At 41.1% G+C, this 22,848-nt stretch overlaps 1 protein-coding gene across 1 annotated transcript in view; it reads left to right on the top strand.

Annotated features, from left to right (window-relative positions):
• The window catches only part of MAP2K5 (mitogen-activated protein kinase kinase 5), a 245,809-nt gene that overhangs the window by 99,319 nt on the left and 123,642 nt on the right, over positions 1–22,848 (top strand). Inside the window, exons 12-13 of the mRNA XM_004578329.2 lie at positions 5,118–5,179; positions 9,998–10,046. Of these exons, the coding sequence (XP_004578386.1) occupies positions 5,118–5,179; positions 9,998–10,046 (111 nt within the window). The remainder of the gene's footprint in view (positions 1–5,117; positions 5,180–9,997; positions 10,047–22,848) is intronic.

Below are 22,848 nucleotides of genomic sequence, written 5' to 3'. Positions count from 1 at the left end.
ACTTGGGGAGTGAATCATTGGACGGAAGATCTTCCTCTCTGTCTCTCCTCTCTGTATATCTGACATTGTAATAAAAATGGATAAATCTTAAAAAATATATTTTTTTATTTATTTATTTTACCTGAAAGGCAGAGAGAGAGAGAGAGAGAGAGACATAGGAAGAGGAGACAGAGAGATCTTCTCCCTGTTGGTTCAGTCCACTCCCCCAAATGGGCACAACAGTCAGGTCAGGGCTAGACCAAAGCAGGGAGCCAGTAATTCTATCCTGGCATCCCATGTGGGTAGCACTGTCCCAGTTAGGCCATGCTGCTGCTTTTCAGTCACGTTAGCAGGATCCTGGACTGGAAGCAGAGTAGTCAGGACTTGAACTGGCTCTCTGATGTGAGATGCCAATGTCACAAGTTTTGGTTTAATGTGCTATGCCACAATGCTAACCTCCACCTGTTGATCTTCTTAAGAATTCCTCTGTTTCCTGTGTCGCCTCTCTAGCTGCTTTGAAGAACCTTTCTTGCTGTTGGCTATAGACAATTTGATAATGATGTGTCTAGATGTGGATCTTTTTCAGTTTACCCTCTGTGGAGTATATTGAGATTCTTGAAAGATATCAGTTAAATTTTTTCATTCAATTTGGCAACTTTTTGGCTTTTATCTTTTCAGATGTTCTTCCTGGCTTTTCCCTCTCTCTTTGAGGTCTCCCATTATGCATTTGTTGATTTCCTTGATGGTGAGAATATGTTCATTTTTCCTCATTCTTGTTTCCTTGTTTTCCTCATACTAGATACTCTCAGTTGACCATTTTCCAATGTGCTTTGATTCTATTTTCTGCCTTCTCAAATTGCTGATCTGCTTTACTGAGCATTTTATTTTCGTTAACGTATTTTTGCACTTCAGAATTTCTATTTGGCTAAATGGTAATTTCTGTCCCATATTAAATATTCTTTGTTTAGGGCCCGGCACAATGGTTCAGTGGCTAAATCCTCACCTTGCAAGTGCTGGGAACCCATGTGGGTGCTGGTTCATGTCCCAGTTGCTTCACTTTCTATCCAGTTCCCTTCTTATGACCTGGGAAAGCAGCAGAGGATGAAACAAGGAAGGCACTGGGACCCTGCACCTTTATGGAAGACACTGGAGGAGGCTCTTGTCTTCTGGCTTGAGATCGGCTCAGCTCTGGCCATTGCAGTCATCTGGGGAGTGAACCACAGGACCAAAAATACTTCTTTCTGTCTTTCCTTCTTTCTGTGGATCTGCCTTTCCAATAGAAATAAATACATCTTTAAAAAATTCTCTATTTGGAGTAGCATTTTCTTCATACTATAAAAAAATTCTGTATACTTTTTTATTTTAATACTTTGTTTATTTGAAAGGCAGAGTTTCAGAAAGGCTAGGGAGAGACAGAGAACAAGCTCAAGAATACTTCACTCTGCTGCTTTACTGTCCATGTGGTCACAACAGGCCAAAGCCAGGAGCCAGCAACTCCATCCACGTCTCGCACTTGGGTGAAAGAGGCCCAACAATTTGGACCACATTATCAGGGAGCTGAATTAAAAACGTAGCAGCTGGAACTCAAAGCCATGTTCATATATGGCAGCTTAACTTGCTGTGTAAATCCCAGTTATGCCTTTTTGATATTTGACATGATAGTTGGAGCATGGTACATAGGTTTATGTTTATGTTCGACAGACCCTAGGCTTCATTTGAACTCTAATCCTCGTTCTTGCATGAACTACCCTTTTAGGATGTATTCCAGTGGCTCAGAGACCTCCTGCCAGAGCTACCTGCTAGCCACAACAGCTTGATAAAACCTCCACCCTCGATCTATCATCTATGATCATAAAGTTCAAATAGCTGCATGAATTTGGGGATGACAAGCCCCACTGTGCTTGTAGTCACCAACAGAGCTGATGCTGCATAAGATGGAGAGGAGTAGCCCTTTTTTTTTTTTTTTTTTATTGCCTGTGTTTGTGAAGATAACAACCCTAATTCATCAAGAAAGGCATAGCAAGGGGTGAAGTTGTTTGGCAGCAGACATGAGTTTTTGCTCCCCGGTTAGTCTTCTCCGTGTTCCTATGTTAGGTGGGAACATACAGTGTAATGACGGTGACACAGGTTAGGAATAACCTCTGGCCAGGAAACCCTGGGAAAGGACATGTCACAGAGAGCAATCCAGGGACCTTGGGATTACAGTAAAAAATTCAAACCTGCCAAGCTACAGATGAGTAAGTTTCTAAATACTTTGAGTGTCAGTGTCTCAGCCCTGTTAAACTGTGTCCATCTATATCTTAAAATATCATGTTGTCGTGAGACTTTTTTGGTTTATTTATTTTTCATTGGAAAAATCAGATTTACAGAGAGAAAGGGAGACATACAGAATGATCTTCCATCTGCTGATTCATTCTTCAAGTGGACACAATGGCTGAAACTGACTTGATATGAAATAAGGATCCAGGAGCATCTTCGGAGTTTCCCATGTGGGTGCAGGGTTCCAAGGCTTTGGGCCATCCTTGACTGCTTTCCTGGGAGCTGGAAAGGAAGTAGAGCAGCTGGGATATGAACTGGAGCCTATATGGGATCCCAGCGCATGCAAAGTGAGGACTTTAGCCACTAGGCTACAGCAGCAGGGCCCTCAGTAAAATATTTTAAGCTGCAAGAAGTGTCCATGTAATTTAGCCCTTTGGGGTTCCAATGCTTGGGTCTTCTCTGAACTCTGGCCTCAGCGGACTCATGGCCGTGGCTGAAACACATGTGTAAAATAGTCATTGGACTCATCATTAAAGTTATTTGCAACACCACTGTTTGATAATTTGGTGGCTGTAAGAATTCATTATTTGGATAAACTTGTAAGATATAAAATGATAGCAAAACTAGGTTAAAATTAAACCAAAATCTCTCTGCTTTTTAAAGCTTAATAATAGTATTGAACTGCACAGAACAAACTCTTAGAGTTTAATACGAATTCTTAATTCTGAGTAGATCATCAGCTTTATCTTTTTTTTTTTTTATCTCTACTGAATAGGAAAACTATAGGATGATTCTGGGTTGATGCTACAGAGCCAGTCCTATAACCAGCCATAAATGACTAAGGAAAGTGAGTGTTTAAGGCAATATTTACTAAAAACAAATTAAGTGAGCTACCTCAAAATGGAATTCCTTTTGGTTCATTCTGCTAAAAATGGTGGTAAAGATAATATTCGTCTTTTTACTTTAAGCTTGTTTAAAGCATTGTCCAACTGGTTAATCAAGCTCTGATTTGTAAGACATCTTTCGGTCAAAATGGGTGAGCTTGTGCCTGCTGCTTCTGAGCTCGCTCCCTTCCTACAGAGTTGCTCCAGCAGGCTACTGCTGTCAGTCTTTCAGATACTAACCTGAAAACCTGGCTCTGGAGATTGCTCATCCTTGCAACTGCCAATTCATCTGAGATCAATGAGAACATAAAATGTTTTTCCTGCCGTATCTTTACCTTTATTGCATCTGTAATAAAAATGCTATTTTAGTAAATAAGAATGGTTCAGCTCATTGCAGAAGTGTGTTTTTTCATTATCTTCCCAGGAGCACCCAGGGCCAGAGCATAAGGTTTAATCACATCCTGGTTTCCTGGATTGTTGTCACACTCTGGAAACTACAAGCAAAAGTTACTTAAGAGTGTTTGTTTCCCTCTATTTGCTTTAAACAGGAAAAATGCAAAGCCAGTGATTTCACATGTGTGTGGATGATACTTTTCCCAGCAGAAGGAAAAATGAGTCCAGTTTTCCTCTCTCTGATATTCAACTTTAGGAACACTTGACATCAAAATCCTGACATTTGCCAAATAGACTAGATAGCCTTTCTAAAGAATGTCCTGCTTTGTGTTCATGCCTTAGGAGCCCACTGCTTCACATCATCCAGCAGTAAGGTGGTGAGCTGAGTGGTTTGCCTCTGAAAGGAACAGTCTGTTTCCCAAGTGTGCTGGACAGTTTCTTTACAGAACTGGAAAGCTATACACCCCAGTGTGACTCCTAAACAGAAACTATAATATAGTGTTAAAATAGTTCCCACATAATGATGTCATTGTATAAAGTAGTTCTTGTCACACACTCTGTTCCTGAGCTCCTTAGAGCACTTGCGTAAAATTCCAGTTTTCATAAGCAAGCCCAGATTTAGACTTAGCAGTGAGTGTGAATTTCTTCACAGTAGTCCCCTAGGAAACGCCATTTCTCCCTGTGAAGCTGTGACGGCTACAGCAGGTTTGAGATCTCCTCTTGTGAATCTACTTGAGAGCAGCTACATCTAGCTGGTGCAATTTATGCTAATTTCAACTCATTCATTTCCTTGTCTGACAGATATTTATTAGACATCTGCTGTCTGCCAGTTGTGCTAATTTGTAGATGGATAAAAATGAAAAACAAAATCATGGCTCTTGCTTTAATTTTGTTCACAATTTAGTGGGTTTGGTTTTTCAGAACTGCCAAAAATTCATTTAAAGCTGAATTCTGTATAGGTGGAGGATGTTAATGGATATCAGTTTACTAAGAAGTAAGTTATGAAATAATGAGATTTTAAAAAAAATTTTACCTCATCATGTAGCTTGCAAGATGGTATCAAAGAGAAGTTCTAGAAAAATATTTTTGAACTAAGAAAACATCTTTAAAATGGATGGATTACTTGTCTTAGCACGTACATTAAAGAATAATATTCATTTAGATAAATATTAACGTTGCTATATTTACTTTTTTGGTGTTTCATGTGTACTTTGAACCCTTATACCTATTGGTTTGATAACTATGTAAGTTCCAAGATGAGTCTTAGTTTACATTTGAGAAAGCTGGTACACAGGCAGATGTTTAAATATGATTATCATGTCAATCTGTGTAGTTTTGTGTATGTATTTAAATTTACACATAGATTCTTAGCCTAGTGTTTTCCTTCAGTTTTTTATATAGTTGACCGTATGCTTGGGAATAAAATGGAAGTGTCTAATTATACTGCATCCAAAGTAAAATTGTGATTTAAATAAAATTGGATTTAAAACCCCATTTTACCATACATTTGCATTTATATTCTGACAGGCAATGCATTAGAGGGGGGCCAATGCACTGTTTGATGATATCATTTGTAGTAACACAAGATATTTGTCTTTACAGGGGGATCTTTGGATGTATATAGGAAAATTCCAGAGCATGTTCTTGGAAGAATTGCAGTAGCAGTAAGTATTTGGCTTCAGTTTTAGGGGATTTGGGTGATTTACCCCTTCTGGTCAGCGTGTTTCCTTTTTCTTTCATCCCAGCTGGCTGTGAGGCTCTCCCTTCCCTTGGCTTGAATCACTTTGGTGCTTTCTTTTTCTCAGAGACCCACAGCGTAGACACCTGACATGCTTAGTCTCTCAGGGACTCTGCTCTGTCCTGCTGTCATGTGTTTGTAGGGCTCTGAGTGCTCACCTTGACCAGCAAAATGTCCAGATTCTGCAAAAAGAAACTGGCGTTTTGTACGTTTTGTAGTAAGAGGCATGGGATTAGAGGATGCTTAAGAAATCAACATTGTTGAAACAACCTATGCAAAAATCCTGCTGTGTTCTTGAAGATTATTGCAGTTTTCTGTTCTTGGTATTTAATATTTTTCATCAGTTGCATGTAGAAATTATTCCCTTTGAGTGCAAGCAGCTTTCCTGTGTTATATATTCACTTATAAACTGATGAATGTGCCAACTAAACTGACATTAGTGGATTAAGTTCCCAGTTCCAATTTGGAGTAGTACAGTAGTACAGGCTGAGCAGTGTCTTAGAGAAGTCCCAGGGTGGTGCAATAGTAAACAATTGCTAAACTAAAGGCGCTCTGATAACTTAGTGGTTGAGTGCAGAACAAAGTGATTATATCATGTACCATTTAATTAAATGGCTGATTTTCACATTCATTAGACATCAAACTGACAGCTCACATCCTTCAATCCAGTATGGACACTTACGTATTCTTGGTTCATTGTAATTCACAGCTTTCCTTTATTCTTTCTAATTATTAGTGTGAACTGCCCAGCGTGAGGGGAACTTTCTTTTCTCCTGCTAAACAGCTTCTAATCTACAAGTCTAGGTAGATTAGTTTTATATGAAATTTGAGTATTTAAATCACTACTACAGATGAAAATAAAAATGTTTCATTTCCTCCTCTTATCTCGGGGAGGGGGGCAAATGCTTTGTGGCTTTTGGCAGTTCTTAGCTCTAGAGTTTAATAACACATGTAATACAGGGCAGACAAAGGCAAGGATACGAATTAAAAAGAAAAAAGTATATGAGCTTTGTATACTCCATTATCTATTGAACTTGGCAGGAACAGAAATCTGACTTCTTTGGTAGAAAAGTGTGTTCTTTTTGCACTTGGTAAATCTTACCCTTGCTCCTGCGTAAGACTTCCACCCAGGGCCACTGGATTTCAGTTCTGGTGGATGTGAAGACTGACTCCCAGTCAGTAGAAAACAGTAAAGCTTCAAGTATAGGGCTTGGCTGTGGAGTAGTTGAAAATGTGAGAAAATTATTTTGGTGGAAGGTGTTAAAGTGCTAGTTCGAAGCATTGTTTGTTTCCATGTTTTTCAAAATTAGGATTTTTGCTTTTTTTCCCCTTATTTAAGGTATATTTATGTCCAGTCTTCCCAGCTTTTATAACTTATGGTTTTAGTAACCAAAACTGCTTGTGAATGACATACAAGAAATGTGTCTAATAATTTGACACTTTCTCTTCCACTTTTAATAGACGGTTAAAGGATAAAGTTTGGTGCTGAGAAAGAGAGAGAAAGACCTCCAACTAGCCTAGTAACTTGGTTACAGTTACCACCACATTGGCATGTGGTGAATGCCTGACACTGGGTGGTTTGTATCAATCACAGTAAGACTAGCAGGTTGATGGATTGTAGCTCGGGGCTTGTAGAGACAGTGTCTCTACAGTCTGACTGGGTTTCTGGTCTCAGTGGGTGTTTCTCACACAGTGTTCAGAGGCTACCAAGAGCATCTGGCCCTTGGGCTTCTGAGTGAATCCAAGAAGGCACATAGTGCTCTTGCTGGTGTTCTTGCTGGAATCAGAGGACAAAGCAAAGGAAACGGTGTGCAATGAATACTTCTTGGACCAGTCGTTGTTACAAGCTTTCTGAACAAACGGTACATTATTTAATCTTGATAGCCACCCTGTGAAGTGTGAGTTATTGAACATACTTAATATGTATGCAATGCAGTATGATATTTGGAAAGTTAAGTAACTTGCCTGAGTTGGGAACCAGTTCATCAGTACTGGTTTGAGAACAAGGCTGTCTACCTCTAAATCCCTTATTCTTTCACTCTCCCTTCCTAAGAAAATGAGAAAAAATAGGAGTGAAAAGGACAGCTAGGTTAGAGGGACATAACATACAGAGATGTAGAAAGAATATAGGAGTGACACGTATTGATTTCATATTATTTTTGTTTTGTTTTTGTTATTTTCCCTAACATGCTATTTTATGTTATTTTCCTTCTATTTTATTTTTAATTTTATGGTACAATTCTATAGTGTCTGGGATTTCCCTACTCCCTCTCCAAAAACCCTCCCCCAACTGATTTTCTTCAAATTGTTATAATAGTATAGTCCTTCATAAGCAGGCATAAGTCCATCATTCCGTTATTTAAGTGTGCCCTGGCATTGCTGCTACAGACAGTGGCAGTGAATCCAGCGTCCGATTGTGAAGATATATCCAACAGTTTCATTGGGAGTCCATCATTGATTTGGAAGTAGAGATGCATACTGCATTGTATCTTCACATCTGGATATGATAATCTCTGTTACGCCATTACATTCCCTTAAATGAGAAACCATGAAGCAAAGTCAACAACAGGAGTGAAGTTAAAACAAAAAATTTATAGCACCATGTAGTTAAATAACATGCTACTGAATAACCAATGTGTTGATGAAGAAATGAAAAATAAGATGCACAATCTTTTTGGGTAAAATAATGCTATTGTATAATCTACATGACAGTGAAGAATTTGATAAGAGAAAAGAAATTATTTGGGAGAAATGAAAATAAAAACAAATATCAAAACCCATGAGTTGTAGCAAAAACAGTATGGGAAGGTTATTTATCTTATAATTTGCATGAAGCTTACCTTATATCAGAGAGAACACATGGTGTTTGTTCTTTCGAAATTAACTTATTTCACTGAGCATAGTGGTCTCTAGTTGAGACCATTTGTTTGCAAATGATATAATTTCATTCTTTTTAATGGCTGAGTAGTATTCCATGGAGTAGATGTACCACAGTTTCCTTAACCACTCCTCTTTGGATAGGCATCTGAGTTGTTTCCATGTCTTTGCTATTGTAGATTGTACTGCTATCAATATAGGATTACAGATCCCTTTCTCATATGTAATTTTCATTCCTTTTGATATATTTCTAGAAGCAAGATAGCTGGGTCATATGGCAGATTTATTTGAAGTGCTTAGAGCCTACACTCCCACCAGCAGTGAAGGAGGGTACCTTTTTCCCCTACATCCATGCCAGCAGGTGTTGTTAGTAGATCTCTGAATGCAGGCCAACCTCACTCAAGTTTAGCAGAACCTTAGAGTGGTTTTCATTTGTATCTTCCTGATGGATAGGGAGCCTGAGTATCTTTTCTTATATCTGTTAGACATTTGAATTTGTTCTGCTGGTGGCCTGGGAAAGAAGTAAGGGATGGGCCAAACCCTTGCACCAGTGCACACACATAGGAGACCTACAAGAAGCTCCTGGCTCCTGGTTTCAGATCTTTGGCTGTTGTGATCACTTGAGGAATGAAGCAGTGGATAGATGATTTCTCTCTCTGTCTCTCCTTTCTCTGTAAATCTTTGAAGATTTCTTATTTAAGATGAATAAGTTAAAAAAAAAACAGTTGAATTTTTTCATATCCCACTTCCCCTGCTACCATCTCATATTGGTATATTTGTCACAGTTAATGAACACACACAGTTTTCTACTTCGAAATGAAATTACAATAAATTGTTTTAAACTTAGTGTTTTTAAAAAATAAAAAGAATTCCTGTATACACCTCACCCTGTAAAGTTTAATACATTTGTTTAAAAATCTGTTTACATAAAAGCATCATGGTTTTCATCCCCAAATACTTGAAGTATGTACATTCTTGATTGAAAAGGAAATTAGCGTGGATGTAATATTGATTATTCAACAGCCCCATTCAAATGTTGCCAATTGCCCAGTAGTGTCTTTTGTGGACCAAAAGAAAAAGCATTGTTCCAGCATCTCATCTGGACATACACAGTGCCTCTGGGTGTCACATCTCCATTCCTCCAGGTCTTTCCTGATCTTGGTGCCTTGGAAGAATACTCTTTGATGGTGGAGCTTTGCCTTGCCTGGATGTGTTCTTCTTTTCCCTTCCTATCGGTTGGACCCATTTGTCAAGGCCCAGCACCTTGGCAAGGCTTTCCTAACTATTAGCAGGAAGGGCCTTGCTTCATTCATTTATTGCCCAACTTTTAAAAATTTCTGCTCCTGAGTCATAAATGACATTTTATACACAGAAGAGTAGAAACTGACAAAAGTCTTTGTCCTTCTCTGCTGCCCCTCTCCTCACCTGCTGAAGGTGTCATTCAGAAGTCAGTATATGTGGTTCATTAACTGTGACAGACTAACAAATAGGATTTAGTAAGAGGTGAAGTGGGATGTGGGGTATATGGGAATTTTTTTATTGCTACCTTACAATTTTTGTTTTTTAAATTTGAAGTATTTTGGAATGTTAAGAAGTGTTACTGAATATATGCACATTTGCAGGTCATGTGATACACACATGTGTTGTTTCTGTCACTTGGCAGAAATGATTTCAGAATATTAGGAGCTCACTCAAAGAAGGAAACTGTAGCTTTTATGTTTTATGCCCTCATTGAAATGGGAGCCAATGAAAAAATACTTTTTTTGTTGGCAATTTGAATCAGAGAATAATGGTTAATATGTTTAAATGTGGAAGGTTCCTTCTTTAAAAAATGGTAATTTTAATGTTTTCTCTTCCCTACGTTTAGGTTGTAAAAGGCCTCACCTATTTGTGGAGTTTAAAGATTTTGCACAGAGGTATGTGCTGGGCACAGAAGCGCTGACTTAATGTGGGGTGGTGGTTGGGCTCTCCAGGTACTTTGTGTTTTGACTGATCTAATATTTAACACAGCTGATATATTTGAAACTCAAAGACAGGGCAGTTTTATAAATGTTATTTTCTCATTTTCTTCTTCAACTGTGTTCATGCTATTTTTGTGACTCACATTTACACGTATAAAAATATATCTTATAGTATCTAAAAATGACAGGATCTTATTTGTCTTCCTTAACTCCAGTTAATGCGAGACCTTCACTTGCTGTACAGTTGCATCCTTGCTTTTATTAACTTTTCAGTGTCATCATGCACTGCTCCTTACAAGATGGTTTCGCAGACCCGGAAAGTAAGGCTTCTCACCCAATCAGAGAGCACATATTGTGGAGAAAGGAGAACTCTCATACATGGCTGATGGAACTTTAAATTAGTGCAGCCCCCATGGAAAAGAGTGTGGACATTCTTTAAAAACCTAGAAGTAGAAATGAGATGTGATTCAACAATCCCACTACTGCTTATATGCCATAAAGACATGAATTCATTGTATCAAAGAGCTACCTGATCCACCATGTGTATGGTGAACAGTGTTCACAGTAGCCAAGATACAGAATCAACCAAAATGCCCATCATCAGATGAAGAAATAAAGAAAATATGATGCATGTATACAATGGACTACTATTCAGCTGTAAGAAACAAAATCCTGTCATTTGCAGAAAAATGGGCACAACAGGAGAACATCATACTTACAGTGAAATAAGTCAGAAAAAGACAAGTACTACTTGTTCTCCCTTATATGTGAGAGAGAAAATCAAAATTTTTAAAATTTCAGTGTGAGTCCAGAGTCACTAAAGGTTTGGAGGGATCCGAAGCATGAAAGGTTTTGAGATTTAGAAGTTAGAGAAATCTGGGTGTGATTCATGAATTGTCTCAAAGTTACTATCAAAAATATCAGCAGGGGATGAAGGGGAAGGAACTCCTGTGGCACTACCTCACAACTTTTGTTTTGTAAATTTAAAATTAATAATAACTAAAAATTTAAAAAGTGAAACTCTAAGACATTGGATAAAAGCATTGGAAATAGTCTACTGGTCTAGTCACAGAACATCTGATGACTGTTGAATGTTACCAAAGGCCCCTCCTCTTGTTTCTCCCAAATGTCTGAATTCATTTGGAGCAAATTATTAAGTGAGAAAGAGACCATAACTGAACAACTTAAGAGCCTAATGTTGCTAACAGTCCCATTTAGTTTTGCACATCTGCTCTTCCTAGCTTCATGTACGTTTTGGGAGTGCAACAGCATACACATTAGATGTGATTAAGAGAAAGATTTTTTTATTTTATTTTTAATGTTCTTTACATAGTTGAGAAGGATGTATGCCTCTGTGGGCCTCTGATTAGGGTGGGGAGGGTCGAGGCATGGAGGAAAGTGGCTAAGACTAGTGTTTCCCATTTTTTTTTTCTTTTTCTCCAGTATCTGCACTAAGGTTAGAGGGAAAGGGTGGGAAAAGAGAGGGGGTCACTCCTTGCTGACAAATTATGTCAGCTTCCAGGTATGGGGAATGATCATTACCTGTTATCTTAGAGACCACAATGTGGGAAAGAATGTTCCAAGGGTGTTACTTGAGTAGTTTTGATAGTTCTGTGATTATTGTCGGTTTCACTGCTGCAGTGTTGAGAAAATCTTTCCAAGATCTGTCAATTGACAAAGTCCACCTTAGTGCATGCACATACCCAGTGAGAGTTGTCCAACCTGTTCTGCTTTTCATCCTCTGACATGGCACTCGGTGTCCTCAGTTGGGCTGAATGCGTTGGCTGCTGTGTCCCCCATGTGCATCTGTGTATGCCATCCACTTCATGTGCATCAACAACTGAGGAGGCCCAGTCCCAATATGTACATTCCAAGGTCAGCCACATTTCTTGTGATTTTTCTGTGTCTCCAGAGTTTGCGTCCAGTGGTCTAGTTGGAGAGTCCCTCGAGAAACCTTGACTGGGGTGACTCCAAACCTGACTTTTGTGTGTGCTAGCCAGTATAGAATCTGGTTCAGTCCATCACCCACATCAGCCTGTGCACACACCAATGAATAAAATTGCCTGGTCAGTTCCACCCCTAGCCTCATGTCCAAAAATTTGGCTGTTATGCACACCAGTGGGAACTGCAGCCTAGTTGGGGTGACCCCCAGTGACTCCCACCAAGGGGTTATGAGAGGAAGAAAACAGGATGTCTTCAACTGCAGCTTCACTTGTGTTACTAAGGTAGTTATTGAGGGGGAGGCTTTAATATATGGATTTCTAAAGATGTCTCTTTAGGTTTTGATGGGAAAAATACTAGTTTGATTCCTCAGGGTATTTGTACTGATGAAATGGCCTCATAAATCGGATGTTTGTTTAAGACTGGCCAACTCTTGCTTCTGGAGTGCACTGTCACAGGATGCTCATCCGGAGAGAGTGTGAATCATCCTAGTTCTAGGGTGCCAGAGTACAGTCTGTGGGCTCAGGGAATGGCTAAGTTGTGTTAGTTTTGCTTCCCCTGCTGTAAATAAGGATGTAAACTTGTCCAACAGTGGAAGGGGAATAGAAGCTGCCAAGATCAAGTGAGACTGGTACTTAACACAAACAACTTTCTTTAATTGCTTCTGTTCCTCGGGACTTGGCACCTCCTCTCACCCTCCAGGCCATAAAACAGATATAACCATTTTAATAGGAATTAACTCAGTGATCACTTCCCATCGTTGCATTGATTTTTATGGACATCTGCTATCCATTTTACAATGGAACTTAAAGGAGGACAGTAGCAAAGCCTTCATTACAAGGGTCATACCATGGAAACACAAGTGTTAGTTTGGTGCAAGAGGGCCTTAGGATTGCCCTGCATTCAGGCCTCCCTGGATCATTCTGGCAGAGGGTGAATCCTTTATGGCCCTCATGCTCTGTGAGGGAGCTAGGTATCATTGGACACTGTAATTGGTAGGGAAGTATGTTTTGGTTATTCTTTTGGTTATTCTACAGTAAACCTTGTTTTTCTTGCATAAAGTTAACAGTCATGCCAGAAAGTTGATACACTTTGAATATTCCTGAATGTATTACTTGGTTTCAGTTTTACTCTGCCTTTGGGAGATAGAGCTTTATTTTTTCATGTCAAATGGGTTCTTATTAGATATGTTTCCGATGGGATTGTCTGGATCCAAAAATGAGGTCACACATTGCCAGTGCAGCACCCCAATGATCAGCGTGGGCCCATGGTCGAGCAGGGGTCAGTGGGTCCTTCTGGCTCTGGCCGGTGTGCTGCCCTGCAAAGAGCTCTCTGCTCAGTAAAAGGACTGGAGCCGTTTGATGAACTGAGGGCCTGGAGGTTTCAGAAGAAAGGCTCGAGCCGGTCCTTGACTTTTCTGTCTGAGCCAGCCAGCCCAGCTGTGCCATCCCACGAGCAGGGAGAAGATACCTGCGAGGGGCAGGGTGTGGGCACCAGTGGCTTGGGGATTTCAGTCTAGGTAAAGGCCAGGGAGTGAAGGTGCATCCTCATCTCTGTACCAAGAGGCTGGGATAGTGTGGAGGGACAGTGACTGGCCCAGTAGTTGTGACACTCAGCTGCCACGGTACACGTCGTTAAATGTATCCACAGGAGTAGCTGTTGAGTTTCCTAGGTATTTATAGATACTTTCCACTTCTGGATTTAAAAGCATGGGTTTTTTTTTTTTGAAGGGTGTGGGAAGCCAGGCATCCCCCAAGAGTTTCACAAAGCATTGTAATGAGAGCTTCACCCCAGATGGAGGATTTGCTAACTTCGTATTTTAGAGGTTTTGTCCATATTTAATAACATGGATTCCATAAAAATAAGATTAAAGATGCCTTTTTATTTACCAAAAAGCTATTAAATTTTCTCCTTGATTAAAAAATTGTAGCTTTTTAGATCAGTTCAATCAGGCAATTAAAGATCAGAGCTTTTAAGTTCAGCTAAGGCAATTAAATAGGTAATATACTTGTTTATACACTTTTGCTATATGAGCTCATTGCTTTACGTTCTTGAAAGCACACATTCTTCTTTTTGCTCTCTCCAAATGAAGGATGATGCTAATTCTAGCTGAGTATGTGTCACATTGTCAAATCAAAGCAGGGATGCTGCGGTAGGGGGTGGGGAGGACCCTGCACAAGCGCTGTGAGAAGATATGGAAGGAAGTGGTGAGTGATCCAAGCGGCTTCCTTCTTTGTCTTCGTCTGAGTGCCTGTGTCTGCCTCTGATCATCACTTTCTAATGCCAGATACCCACGTAGAAGAAAGAAGTTGCTTTGTGCTTAGGATCACTCTCTTCAAACTATGAAAAACATGGAGATGTGTTCAGTTAACTAATGAGAAAAGGAACACCATTTCTCACATTTAAATGGTGTCCTTGGAATTTGGTAGTCCGGGTTTTTAGCCATGAAAAACGTGTATGTAAGTCCTACATTGTAGAATCTGTCAAACATAGTTCACTACTCCCAAACAAGCTCTTGAAAATCCAGTGCTTTCCTACCATGCGTAACCAGTGAGGACTGTGGAGTGGACAGGAACCTGACCAGTTAGAGTGACAAACCATGCATCCCGGCAGGCAGGTGAGCCTGGTCCCGGTTAATCTGGCAGTGTATTACGCCAACTGGAAATTGTTTTGGAAGTTGAAGTACAATCGTAGCTATTTGTAATGGGCCATTAAATATTCAATCAGGCGTTACTGTTGTGTGTTTTGCTCTTTTGAGAGATTTGTTGATAGGAAATATGTGAGAGTATAAAACAACAAATGTTACTAATGCAGGTTATGTTTTATTATGGCTGATTTATTTAATTTATCCAGTTAGTAAGAATAACCATGACCCCAAATCAAGCTGGAAAGGGATGAATGTATTATTCTTTATATTACTGGATCAGAAATTACAGAAATCTTTCCTCTAAGATAAATATGGGATGATATCACATAAAGACATAATTATTTAAAATGCTTCTAGTTCCCACCAAGATGAGCTGTTGTGGGGAAAATTGTCTTTACTGAGAGGCATGTGTGAGAGTCTGTAAGCATAGCATTGCTGACTGGACTGTGGATAAAAACAAAGAATATGAACAGTGAGAAAGTCTGTTGGTACAGATCTGATATTCCAGCAAACACTGCAGCTTAACTTCAAAACATACATCGCCACTAATGAGGTGAGAGCCCTGCATATTAATAAACCTGCAGCTCCACTTCTAGCCATCATTACCCACATCAAACATAAATACAAGATTAGCACCTATGCCATTTCTCTGGAAGATGTGAGAATGCCCCAGTAGAAGTTGCTCTCTCTTTCCCTGAGGATGAAAAATAGAAACGGAAAGATAATAAGAACAGAACTTAGATTAAGAAAATAAAATTGGCAATCCAGTCTGGGGCAATCTTGCACAGACATAGAAGTTTACAGAAAGAGAAAACCTAGATAGTTGGTGGCCCATGACATTTTTGGTAGAGCTATGACCCTGCTTAGTTCATTTTCCAATAAGAGAGCTTTTAGAAATACATTCATAGAAATTCTGCAGGCAAAGGCTTAAAATCTGTAGGCGCATTGAAGGAAAGTATATCTTGAGGCTTGAGCATATGTGTCCCAAACTTTATTTTCTAACCCTGGCTTAACTCTTGCGAATCCAGCCTCACACTAATGTCCTAAGTAGTGCTCCCTTAGATGGCAACACCAGTGTTTCTAGCGTGTTCATTCAGTGGTCATTATCTTGTGCTGATAGTATTCCAAGCCTCACTCTAAGTACTTCACATGGATTGCCACGCAAGGCAGCACAATGTGTGTACATTCAGTTCCCACGGGGTCCAGTGGGATGTGAAAAAAATCCAGAAACAGTAGCCACAGTAAGTAAGAAGAGAGTGTATTAGAAGGTGGCTAGTTATATGAAGAAAGGGAAAGCTGGATCCAGCGCAGGAGAGGCCAGGGGTTCTGGGCAGTGTGAACCAAGTAGGTCAGCCTTACAGAGGAGACAACTTTGAGGCAAAGCCTAGATGGAGCACAAGGAGTTGAGCAGAGGTGCATGCAGAAGCTTAAAGTAAAAGGCATCCGGGGGCCGCTCATGCAGTGCCTGTGTGGCCGGGTGAGGGGGAGAGACAAGATCCTGCGTCAGCACGGAAGCCTGGAGGCTGAGGACAACACTCAGTTTCTGGCGCACTTGAAAGGAACAGAATTTCCTGATGAGCTGATTGAGGATTTTAAGGAAAGGAGTTAACATTACTTAAATTTTTAATAGTTCTGTGTGCTAAAAGTGCTTTCTATGACTTTTTGTATAACTAAAGGTAGGTTTAAAAACAAAAGCTCCGATAATATCAAGCGCAGACAAGAATGGCAAGCAGCCAAAGTTCCCATACTCCATGGGTGAGAGTGTAGAATGGTGCAGCTATTTTGGACAGTGCCTTGTCATTTTCCTGCAGTTGAGCTCAGCAGTTTTACTGCTAGACATTGTCCACCAGTGTCAGCATGAGCAGGAAGTGGAAGTCCAGAGTCAGTTCTAGGAGTGAAAGCCACTGTGACACTTGCTGCTGCTGCGTTTTTTATTTATTATTATTTTTTAAAAGATTTATCCTTTTTTATTGGAAAGGCAAATTTACAGAGTGAAGGAGATACAGAGAGGAAGATCTTTGGGCTGCTGATTCACTCCCCAAGTGGCTGCAACTGCTGGAGCTGGGCCAATTCAAAGCCGGGAGCCAGGAGTCTCCTCCAGGCCTGCGACATGGGTACAAGGTCCCAAGGCTTTGGGCCGTCCTCAGCTGCTTTCCCAGGGCACAAGCAGGGAGCTGGATGGGGGAAGTGGGGCTGCCAGGACACAAACCCGCGCCCATGTGGGATCCCGGGCATATACAAGGTGAGGACTTCAGCTACTAGGCTACTGTGCTGGGCCCTTCTCTTTGATTCTCTCTCTCACTCTCTGTAACTCTATCTTTCAAATAGATTTTGAAAATCTTTTTAAAATACCTCTAATGGAAAGGGTTTCTAAAGCATGGAGTACATTGAAAATGATGTCATTAATGAAACATTATTAAAAGAATTCATAGACTATTAAGAGAATTCCAAAATTCTTTCTGTTTTGAAATAATTGTAGATCCACAGAAAGTTGCTGAAAAAGTGCAAAGAAGACCCATGCAAAGGCATCTTTTTGAAGAAAATATTTCAAGAAATATTGGAGGCTGATAATGCAAAACACTGTAGGCAGATGAATATTTGAAAACGTTTGTTATCTCTTACTTGTGCGTTACGATTGATAAAAATGCACAGAATATTTGCATTTCAGAATCATTTTATTATGTTTAAATTAGAGAAAGGAGGTGCTAGAAGTAGAACCTTTGATTTCCTTAGAATAATTTTTATATTGGATGATAATGTTAAAGGAATATTTATATAAAATTGGGATTTGTGGCAAAAGAAGTTAGAGAATGACAATTTGCTATATAAAGAAATTCTTAGATGGAAGAATCATTGGAAAGCTTTGCTATCAATAGAAAACAAAGGTCATTATCGTTAAGTAACTTAGGAAGCAATGCAATGTGCACAGAACTTCCGTAATGACCTTTTTTGCAGAGATTAACTCCGTTTGTGCTTCTGGGTCGATTACAGTGAGTTTTCATATTTGTACTTTCTAGAGGAGCAGACCTCCTTTTCCGAAGCATTGGCCAGATCTGAGTGATTCAGGTCAGCTTCAGGGAGCCACCCCCAGTGACTTGTGGTTGCATCCTGTGAAGGAGGGAGCACGGGAGGGGACAATCTCCAGGCCAGCCTCAGATGCTTCTGCAGGGGGGCCGGGGAACTCCATGTCATCCAGGGGCTGGTGGTGAGAGCTCAGTCACTCCTTGGCTCCTGTTTTAACATCGTTCAAGTATTGTCCTTTAAGTGTGACTATTAATCACTTGTCAGTGCTTCAGTAGATCATAACTCATGACATTTGTGGTTTTGGAAAAAAAAGAAAAAGACTTAGCCCATTAACTGAGGTAAACAAACTAATGGCACTGGGTTGTTGGTTTTTCTGCAGCTCCGACTATCTGCACAAAGGAATATTTTCAGAAATTAAGCCTGCTTCCCAATATTGGTCATTTATTCTTTTATGCACCAGGTAATCACTAGGATTTCTACAGTTACAGTAATGATTTCTAAAAGACAGGGAACTTAACTATTGTTACTTAAAAATATTCTCTTGAAATATATTCTCTAGAATATATAAAGAACTCTCAAAATTCAGCCATAGAAGAACAATGGACAAAAGACTCGAAAACACATAGAGAAGATACACAGATGGCAAATCAGTGCTTGAAAAGGAAATGCAAATTAGAACTGTCATGAGGTATTACTACAGACCTGTCAGAATGACTGAAATTAAAAAAAAAAAAACAATAGCAACAACAACAAAACAGGAAACAGCTCCAATGTCAACGAGGATGCAGAGTAATTGAGTCATTGGTAGAAATGTAAGTTGATGCAGCCCCAGTTTTGACAATAGCAACAACAATCCTAAACATGCAAGTTGGACTTCCAGGCATTAATCCCAAGTTGAAATAAAAAAATCTGTATAGAGATTGATAACAGCTTTTAGGCCTGCCATCAAAAAGTGGTAGTGACCCAGATGACCTGTAGCCAGTGAATGGTTAAGCAAGTACATCATGCATGCCATGAGTACTGCTCAGCAAAAGAAAGGAAGAAACTTCTGATACACAGAACACGGCTGAATCTCCTGAGGTGACAAAATCATACATAATTATAAAGATTTGTTTATTTTTATTGGAAAGTCAGAGAAGAGGAGAGATAGGAAGATCTGTTCACTGATTCACTCTCCAAGTGGCTGCAACAGTGGGAGCTGAACCAATCTGAAGCCAGAAGCCAGGAGCCTCTTACAGGTCTCCCACGTGGGTACAGGGTCCCAAGGCTTTGGACCATCCTTGACTGCCTTCCCAGGCCATAAGCAGGGAGCTGGATGGGAAACGGGGCGGCCAGGATACAAACTGGTACCCATATGGTACCAAACTGGTACCAAACACGTGCAAGGCAGACTTTAGCCACTAGGCTACCACGCCAGGTCCTGGAGATTTATTTTAAATTAATTGAAAGGCAGAGTTACTTTTTAAGAGGAATAGGCACACAGACATACACACTTGCATCCCTTGGCTCACTCCCCCAAATGACTACTATGGCTGGTACTGGGTCAGGCCAAAGCCAAGACCTAGACTATCACCTGGGGCCCCCATGTGGGAAGCAGGGGCCCAAGTATGTGGGCCATCTGCTGTTGCCTTCCAAGGTGCATTAGGCAGCAGCTGGACTGGAAGGGGAGTGGCCATCCTGAACCAGCACTCACATGGGATGCCTGCATTGCAGCAGTGGCCAGCCCACTACATCACAATGCTGGGCTCCCATGACAAAATTATAAAAATGGAGAACAAATGAAAATGATTGTCAGAGCTACTCCCACTGGAGAGCATGAGCTGGGATGGGAGTAGACTAGATTAGGCAAGGCTACAATACCTGTGTGCCTCATGTAGCCCAGATCAGGGAAAAACCAGGCTGGGCTGATTATTCCTACTGGTGCAATCTACAATTAGAGTGGGTGAGGGTTGTTGGGGCTTAGCCACAGCATCAGCTGGCAGAAGCTGGCACCGGGGGCTAGGTCTGTCAAGTTAAACCACAGAACCACCTGGAGAGTGCGTAATCTGGGAGTGGCAGTGGCCTGGGAGGGAAATAGTGGGCTCCTCCCTCTTAGGTTACCACCCCTCAAGGGAGGGCACGAAAACTAGGACAGGGCCTGGGGTGGCTAGGCAGACACCCAACAACATCCGTGAGGGCTGGATAGTTGAGCTGGTTAGATGGAACAAGGTTTTAATACCCATTGCCATGTATTAGAGCAGAAGGGGATGTGGGACAGACTGGACTAGTCTGCCACACATACTGGCAAACCAGGGTAGGGGGCACGCCTGGGGGGGGAGTTATTGTGAGTCACTCCGACTAGGCTGCAGCTCCCACTGGTTTATGTGAGGGCCGAGTATGTGCTGGGCAGAACCAGGCTAGACTGCAAACACCCATTGGTTCCAGTGGAAGACAGGGATGGAAACAGAACCAACCCAGCAACTGCAACCACCAGTTGATTGGGTCAATGGACTGTGCCAAACCCTGTGCTTGCTAGTACATGCAAGAATCTGGTCTGGGAACATCTCAGACAAAGTTTCTTTGGGGATCCCCCCAATCGAGCTTCCAGACTCAGAACGCTAACCATCAAAAGACAGAAGACAGAAAAAGTCAATCAACCACCTCAGCTATATGTTGGCAATGAAAATACTGGGCAAATGGAGACTATATGATGGACTATGTCAATCAGTGGATTCTCCAACGACTGCATCGTGCTTGGAGTGGTGAGAGTGGCAGCAATTCAGCACTGTTGAACTAACAAAACCACTTGAGCAAGACCCTTGGAGCATGCCCCACATCAGGGACCTGGGGTGGGTGGGAGACTGGGTGGGGCTTCTCCCTCAAAATCCCCTTTTACATCAGCTATATTAGGGAAACAATACGGAACTAACGGTCTTGCCCATCATCTGTAGTGCTTGAACCTTTTTACCCTAATTATGTCAAGATTGTCAATAATAATAATAATAATAATAATAATAATAAAGAAAATGATTGTCAGAGGTGTGGGAATGTGACAGGGAAGAGAGTGTCCAGGTAATAGGGGCAAAATGAGGAGTACTCATGATTACAGAAATGCTCTCTGTTTTGAATATTAGTATCCATACTCAGGTGTGATCATTGCACCTTAGTTTTTAAGATGTTGCTATTAGGAGAAACCAGGTGGAGGGCACACAAACTCTCTGTATTACTTTTTTCAGCTTGTGTTTGAAGTTATACTTATCCTCACATAAAAAGCTCCATGTTAAAAAAAAATACGTAGATTTTCTATGGAGACTTATATTTGGATAGGTTTCTTAATCAGAGAGGGTTGTCCTGGACTTGGTTTTCTTTTCTCTCTTACATATCTGAGGAAGGAAGTGATCATAGTCAGAACCATCCCTTTTAGGACATCTGTGAAAGGGCGAGGAACCCAAGGGAAATCATCTCCCATTCCAAAAGTGAACATCAGTGGAACCCTTAGAGAAAAAGAAAGAGCCCATGTGACATACAGGGGAGAAGTGCTCGTGGGGAAGTGAAGTTAATACACCCAGCTCTACTCTACTCTTTCTGTTTTGCTGGGCAGTGGGATTAAAAGTTGTTTGTGTGATCACAGTGTGTTGACTCGTGGGTTGTTTTTTTGCTTTGTTTTGTTTTGTGAAGATTTAGTTATTTTTGGGCCCGGCGCCATGGCCTAATGGCTAAGGTCCTCGCCTTGAACGTCCCGGGATCCCATATGGGTGCCGGTTCTAATCCCGGCAGCTCCACTTCCCATCCAGCTCCCTGCTTGTGGCCTGGGAAGGCAGTCAAGGGAGGCCCAAAGCATTTGGGTTCCTGTACCCATGTGGGAGATCCGGAGGAGGTTCCTGGATCCTGGCTTCGGATCGGCACAGCACCGGCCCGTTGCGGCTCACTTGGGGAATGAATCATCGGACGGAAGATCTTCCTCTCTGTCTCTCCTCTTCTCTGTATATCTGACTTTGTAATAAAAATAAATAAATCTTAAAAAACAAGATTTAGTTGTTTTTATTGGAAAGGCAAATTTACAGAGAGGAGACAGAAAGATCTTCCATTCCCTTGTTCACTTTCCAAGTAGCCACAATAGCTGGAACTGAGCTGATTCGAAGCCAGGAACCAGGAACCTCTTCCAGGTCTCCCATGAGGGTGCAGAGTCCCAAGGCCTTGGGTCATCCTCAACTGCTTTCTCAGGGATAAGCAGAGAGCTAGATGGGAAGTAGAGCAACTGGGATCCCATATAGGATCCCAGTGTGTGCAAGGCAAGGACCTTAGCTACTAGACTACTGCGCCAGACCCAATTCATGGGTTGTTAATGTATCAGTTATGGGAGGCTTTCATTGTGTGGGTGAGTGTCTGACTCAACTAGCTCCACAGATCACTCTGATTATAGCTTTGTCATTTAGGGAAACCTGGAGTTTGGAAGCTCATTGGCATTATAGCATCTATACAACAATAGTAGGGCCATTTCTGTTGTGAGGAGATGGAAGCCATGGTTAATTTGTGGTACATATATTATGCCAGCATGTATTCGTTGGCTGAATAAATTGATTGCATTTTGTGGGCTAATGCTTTCTGCTGAAACTTTTTTAAAGTGTGACTTCCTTGGAAGTCATCCTTTGCTCTCATTTCCAGAATCAAATAAAGGAATTAGGGTGTTTCATTAAGCAGAGTAGACAGGCAGTGGCAACCATTTAAAGACCTCTCCAGGTCTGCCCCTTTCTGGAGAGTCATGGTTGAAAGTGATCATCTTCTGCTATTGGAGGAGTAAGCTCCTGCTGGACAGCACAATGGTAATAGTAGTTAGTAATATATCATTTCTTCATTACCTCTTCGACGTGATGCAAGTCCATCTTTTGTGTCTATAATCTTCTAATAACCCTGTAAGGAAAGTATCTCGTATCCCCATGCTCAAAGAGGCCAAAAATGTTGCTGAGTGCTTAGAGATACCGTGAATGCTTGGTGGTCTAATGGAAAAACTCTGGTGTTAGGATCTCCCCGGTGTTTAGGTTCTGGTTCTGCTCGGAATCCGTCTTGGCTGTGTGACCTTGGATCAACTTCTGCACTTCTTTGAGTTCACAGCAGTTGTTAACATTCGATTGCCTCCCCGGGGGCGCAGGTGGGGAGGGAACCAAG

The sequence above is a fragment of the Ochotona princeps genome, chromosome 6 (genome assembly GCF_030435755.1).
Source record: "Ochotona princeps isolate mOchPri1 chromosome 6, mOchPri1.hap1, whole genome shotgun sequence".
NCBI lineage: Eukaryota > Metazoa > Chordata > Mammalia > Lagomorpha > Ochotonidae > Ochotona > Ochotona princeps.
Note: the sequence above shows the minus strand (reverse complement) of the source record. Positions and strands in the feature narration are given on the sequence as shown.